This window comes from Bison bison, unplaced genomic scaffold (assembly GCF_000754665.1).
Source record: "Bison bison bison isolate TAMUID 2011002044 unplaced genomic scaffold, Bison_UMD1.0 scf7180017864304, whole genome shotgun sequence".
NCBI lineage: Eukaryota > Metazoa > Chordata > Mammalia > Artiodactyla > Bovidae > Bison > Bison bison.
The window spans coordinates 8,261,079-8,267,076 of NW_011494876.1; the positions used below are offsets into that span (position 1 = coordinate 8,261,079).

Sequence of the window (5,998 nt, forward strand, 5' to 3'; positions counted from 1 at the left end):
TTCATGGGAATAGATGGGGAACAGTGGAAACAGTGTCAGACTTTATTTTTGGGGCTCCAAAATCACTGCAGATGGTGACTGCAGCCATGAAATTAAAAGACGCTTACTCCTTGGAAGGAAAGTTATGACCAACCTAGATAGCATATTGCAAAGCAGAGACATTACTTTGCCAACAAAGCTTCGTCTAGTCAAGGCTATGATTTTTTCAGTGGTCATGTATGGATGTGAGAGTTGGACTGTGAAGAAAGCTGAGTGCCGAAGAATTGATGCTTTTGATCTGTGGTGTTGGAAAAGACTCTTGAGAGTCCCTTGGACTGCAAGGAGATCCAACCAGTCCATTCTGAAGGAGATCAGCCCTGGGATTTCTTTGGAAGGAATGATGCTAAAGCTGAAACTCCAGTACTTTGGCCACCTCATGCGAAGAGTTGACTGATTGGCAAAGACTCTGATGCTGGGAGGGATTGGGGGCAGGAGGAGAAGGGGACGACAGAGGATGAGATGGCTGGATGGCATCACTGACTCGATACACATGAGTTTGAGTGAACTTCGGGAGTTTGTGAAGGACAGGGAGGCCTGGTGTGCTGCGATTCATGGGGTCACAAAGAGTCAGACACGACTGAGCGACTGAACTGAACTGAACTGAACTAAGCCCTTGAGCCACAACCACTGAGCCTGCACTCATGCTCTGCAACAAGAAAAGCCAATGTGACGAGAAGCCTGCCTGTAGCAACAAAGACCCAGTGCAGCCAAAAAGAAGGAAATAATAAAAATGTTTTTAAAAATTTGGAACTTTAAAAACTGAGCTGACTTTGGAACCACAGCCCACAGCAGGCAGGTGGAAATCCAAATCATCTGATTACCTGCAAAAATGTAAAATATGAATATTCTCTAGCCAGACTGACAAAAAAATAAGGAAGAAAGACACAGGTTACCAATTTCAGGAATGAAAAGGGGGATATCACTACAAACCCTACAGAACATAAAAGTGAATTTTGTGAACAAATCAACATATATAAATTTGGCAACCTTCATGAACTGGACTTAGTCCTTGAAAAATAACAGCATCTGACATTTACCCAAGAATAAATAGATAGCCTGAATAACTCTATATCATTAGAGAAACAGATTTTGTAGTCAAAAGCTCCATGAGAAAGAAATCTCTGGACGGTTTCAAATATAAATTCTACCAAACATTTAAGGAAGAAATAAAACCAATTCTATACAACCTCCTTCACAAAGCAGAAGAGGAGGGAACACTTCCCAACTCCATTTGAGGCAGGCCACCATGACACTGATACCAAAATCAGACAACACAAGAAATCTTCCATAAACATACACATAAAATTCCACAACAGACTAGCAAATCAAAAGCCAGCAATATATATGCGTGCACACGTGTGTCTTTACATGTATCTCACCATGACCCAGGACGGTGTATACCAGTAATGCAACACTGCTGCAATCAACATAATCCACAATGTTAACAAACCAAGGAAGAAAAATCAAATGATTATATATTAATAAATTGATGCAGAGAAAGTATTTGACAAACATGCAATGGCCATTCATGATTAAAGGACTCAGCAACTGAGAAACAGAGGGAACTTCCTTGGCCTGAATAAGCATCCATACAAAAACGTTAAACAAACATCACACTTACTGGTCAAAGAGTGAATGCTTTTCCTCTAATGTGGGGAACAAGGTGAAGATGTCCATTCTCACCACTTCTACTCAACATAGGTACTAGAATGGCAGCAAAAAAGGGAAGAAAAAGAAACAAAAGGCAAAATATTAGAAAGAGAGAAAAAAATTATCTTTCACAAACATAATTGTCTAAGCAGACAATCCCATAGAACATACAAAACCAGCTTCTTCTGGAAACAACAAATGAGTTTAGCAAAGTGGCAGAACATCACGTCCACACCTGAAAATCAACCGCATTTCTACATACTAGGAGTAAACTATCAGAAACCTAAAAATATAAAGTTTTTAAAATTTGTTCGTTTTTAGCTGCGCTCGGCCTTGATTGCTGCGTGCAGGATTCCTCTAGCTGTGGCAAGCAGGGGCTACTCTACTCTCAAACTGCAGCGTGCCGGCTTCTCTTGTGCAGAGCATGGGCTCCAGGGCGCACAGCCTTCAGAAGTTGCAGTGCCTGGGCTCACAGCTGTGGCGCTCGGGCTCAGTTACCCAGAAGCATGCGGCATTTTTCCAGATAGGGGACTGAAACCGCATCCCCTGCATTGGCAGGCAGATTCTCAACCACTGAGCCACCAGGAAAGTCCCTAGGAACCAAAATTATTAAAAATAACATTTACAATAGCCTAAAAAGGACAGAAATAAAATATGTGTAAGATGTGCATGCTGAAAACTACAAAAGGCTGATAAAAAAATCAAAGACTGAAATAAATAGGATACTAGCTCTTTTTAAAATGTTCTACAGATTCAACACTATTCCAATAAAAATTCTATCAACATTTTTTTGGGTAGCTTCAGATAAGCTGATTGTTAAAAAAACAACTTTGAAAAAGAAATGTTGGAACACTCACATTACTTGATTTTAAAAACTACCTCACAGCAGGAGTAACTAAGACAGTGTAAGACTGAAAAAGGGATAAACACAGAGACCAATGGGACAGAAGAGTCCCACTTCAGCACTCAAAACAACGAACTGATTTCTGCACAAAGGTGCAAAAGCAATTCAGTGGAGAAAAGATGGTCTTCCTAGCAAATAACGTTAAACAAGTGGATATGCATACGTAAGAAACTCTCGTGACTTTCCTGGTGGAACCGTGGATAAGACTCTGTCTGCCAGTGAGGGGCACACAGGTTCAATCCCTGGTCTAAGAAGATTCCACATGCCATGCAGCCACTAAGCCCGAGGGCCACAGCTACTGAAGCCTGTGTGCCAAGAGCCTGCGCTCATCAACAAGAAAACTTTACCGCAAAGAGAAGCCCATGCACTGCAACTAGAGAGCAGTCCCCACTCTTCACATCTGGAAAAAGCCCGCACACAGCAATGAAGACCCAGTGCAATCAAATATTAAATAAATAATTTAAAAAATTTTTTAAACTCTGGACCTAAACTTCACTGTTGTTCTTTGTTCAGCCTCTCAGTTGTGGCCAACTCTTTGTGACCCCATGGACTGCAGCACACCAGGCTTCCCTGTCCTTCATCGTCAAAAATTACCTCAAAATGAACCACAGATCTAAATGGAAAACTGTAAAACTTTACAAGAAAGCATCAAAGAAGTTTTGCAACCTGGTGTTGGGCAAAGTTCTTAGAGATGACATCAAAACATGATCCATACGAGAAAACTCCGGTAAACTGAATTTCATCAAAATGTAAACCCTTTTTTTCTGAAAGACTGTTGAAAAATGATGAGATATGCCACAGACTAGGAGAATATACTGTCAGCCTTCAGTATCCAGATTCCACACCTGCAGATTCAATCAACAGAGCATTATGTCAGAGGTCCTACTGTTGCCAGTCAGCGTCCTTGGACTCTTTAATCAACAGAAATAGGTAAGAAGCCAGACAAGGAATTTTGGGCAAAGCTTTATGGGGACTCGGGCCACAGCACAAGGGACTGACAAGTGACTGATGCTCTTGCTCGTCCCCCCTCCCCAAGGGAGAATTGTGAGGTGGCTCCTTAAATGGCGCAAAGATAGAGGGGGGTGGTTAAGGGATTCTGCCCACACCCTTGGAGGTACTGTGTGCAGGGATCACGCATGGTACCCTGCTTTCATTCCCCACACCACAGAAGTGGCAGTTGTCTTTAGCTGCCAAGTTGTATCTGACTCTTAGCAACCCCATGCACAATAGCCCGCCAGGCTCCTCTGGCCATGGGATTTTCCAGTTAAGAATAAAGAAACGGGTTCTGTTTTGGTCTTTTTGTATCTTACGTTCATGTTTTGCCCCAGCTGCACACGCATGCAGTTATTGTTAGTTGGTTGTAATTTCTTTTCATATTGCCCATGGGGTTCTCTAGGCAGGAATACTTGAGTGGGTTGCCGTTTCCTCCTCCAGTGGAGCATCTTTTCTCAACTTTTCACTATGCCCCGTCCATCTTAGGTGGCCCTGCACGGCATAACTCACAGCTTCACTGAGTTGCCCAGTCCCCTTCGCTACGACAAGGCTGTGACCCATGAAAGGGAAAAGATATGACATTGGAAGATGAGCCCTCCCAGATCGGAAGGTGTTCAATATGCTATTGGGGAAGAGCAGAGGCAAATATTAGTAGCTCTAGAAAGAATACAACGGCTCGGCCAAAGTGGAAATGATGCTCAATTGTCGATGTGTCTGGCTTTCCTGGTGGCTAAGACAGTGAAGAATCTGCCTGCAATGCAGGAGACCCAGGTTCAATCCCTGGGTCAGGAAGAGCCACTGAGAAGGCAATCCACTCCAGTATTCTTGCCGGGAGAATACCATAGACAGAGGAGTCTGGCAGGCTACAGTCCATAGGATCACAAAGAGAAGGACACGACTAAACGACTAACACTTCTACTTTCTGGTGGTGAAAGTAAAATCTGATGCTGTAAAGAACAATATTGCATAGGAACCTGCAATGTTAGGTCCATGAATCAAGGTAAAGTGGATGTGGTCAAACAGGAGATGGCAAGAGTGAACAGTGACATCTTAGAAATCAGTGAACTAATATGGACAAGAATGTTTAAATTTAATTCAGATGACCATTATATCTACTACTGTGGGCAAGAATCCCTTAAAGAAATGGAGTAGCCCTCACAGTCAACAAGAGAGTCTGAAAGGCAGTATTTGGGTGCAATTTCAAAAATGACAGAATGATCTCAGCTCATTTACAAGGCAAACCATTCAATGTCACAGTAAACAAAGTCTATGCCCCAAACACTGATGCCAAAGAAGCTGAAGTCAAATGGTTCTGTGAAGATCTATAAGGCCTTCTAGAACTAACACCAAAAGAAAGATGTCCTTTTCACTATAGGGGATTGGAATGCAAAGTAAAAAGTCAAGAGATACCTAGAGTAACAGGCAAGTTTGGCCTTGGAGTACAACATGAAGCATGACAAAGGCTAACAGAGAGTTTTGTCAAGAGAACACACTGGTCATAGCAAACACCCTCTTCCAACAAAACAAGAGATGACTCTACACATGGACATCACCAGATGGTGAATACTAAAATCAGACTGATTATATTCTTTGCAGCCAAAGATGAAGAAGCTCTATAAGGTCAGTAAAAATAAGACCTAGAGCTGACTGTAGCTCAGATCATGAGTTCCTTATTGCAAAATTTAGGCTTAAATTGAAGAAAGTAGAGAAAACCACTAGGCTGTTCAGGTATGACCTAAATCTAATCCTTTAACATTATATAGTGGGGAGGTGACAAATAGATTCAAGAGATTAGATATGGTAGACAGAGTGCCTGAAGAACCATGGAAAGAGGTTTGTAATACTGTACCGGAGGCAGTGGCCAAAACCATCCCAAATAAGAAGAAATGCAAGAAAACAAAGTGATTGTCTGAGGAGACTTTACAAATAGCTGAAGAAAGAAGAGAAACAAAAGGCAAGGGAGAAAGGTAAAAATATATCCAACTGAATGCAGAGTTCCAGAGATTAGCAAGAAGAGGTAAGAAAGCCTTCTTAAGTGAACAATGCAAAGAATTACAAGAAGACAACAGAATGGGTAAGACTAGATAGATATCTCTTCAAGAAAATTGGAGATATCAAGGGAACATTCCATGAAAGGATGTGTAAGGTAAAGGACAAAAATAGTAAGGATCTAACAGAAGCAGAAAAAGAGATTAAGAAGAGGTGGCAAGAATACACAGAAGAACTATACAAAAAAGTCTTAATGACCTTGATAACCAACATGGGGAAACAATGGAAACAGTGAGACTATTTTTCTGGGCTCCAAAATCACTGCAGACGGTAACTGCAGCCATGAAATTAAAAGATGCTTGCTCCTTGGAAGAAAAGCTATGACCAACCTAGACAGCATATTAAAAAGCAGAGACATTACTC

General features: G+C 41.7%; 1 protein-coding gene across 9 annotated transcripts in view; it reads right to left on the minus strand.

Annotated features, from left to right (window-relative positions):
- KCTD6 (potassium channel tetramerization domain containing 6) overlaps positions 1–5,998 on the minus strand; it is a 48,635-nt gene that overhangs the window by 37,082 nt on the left and 5,555 nt on the right. For 2 of the 9 annotated variants that reach the window (XM_010851575.1, XM_010851580.1), the window contains exons 1-2: positions 3,260–3,405; positions 1,661–1,743 (exon numbers count right to left, since the gene is read on the minus strand). The exons of 2 other annotated variants lie outside the window; for them this stretch is intronic. In XM_010851575.1, the coding sequence (XP_010849877.1) occupies positions 1,661–1,716 (56 nt within the window). In that variant the 5' untranslated portion in view covers positions 1,717–1,743; positions 3,260–3,405. Of the gene's footprint in view, positions 1–1,660; positions 1,744–3,259; positions 3,406–5,998 lie in introns of those variants that run through there. 5 more of the 9 variants (XM_010851573.1, XM_010851574.1, XM_010851584.1 and 2 more) reach the window with 3 other exon arrangements.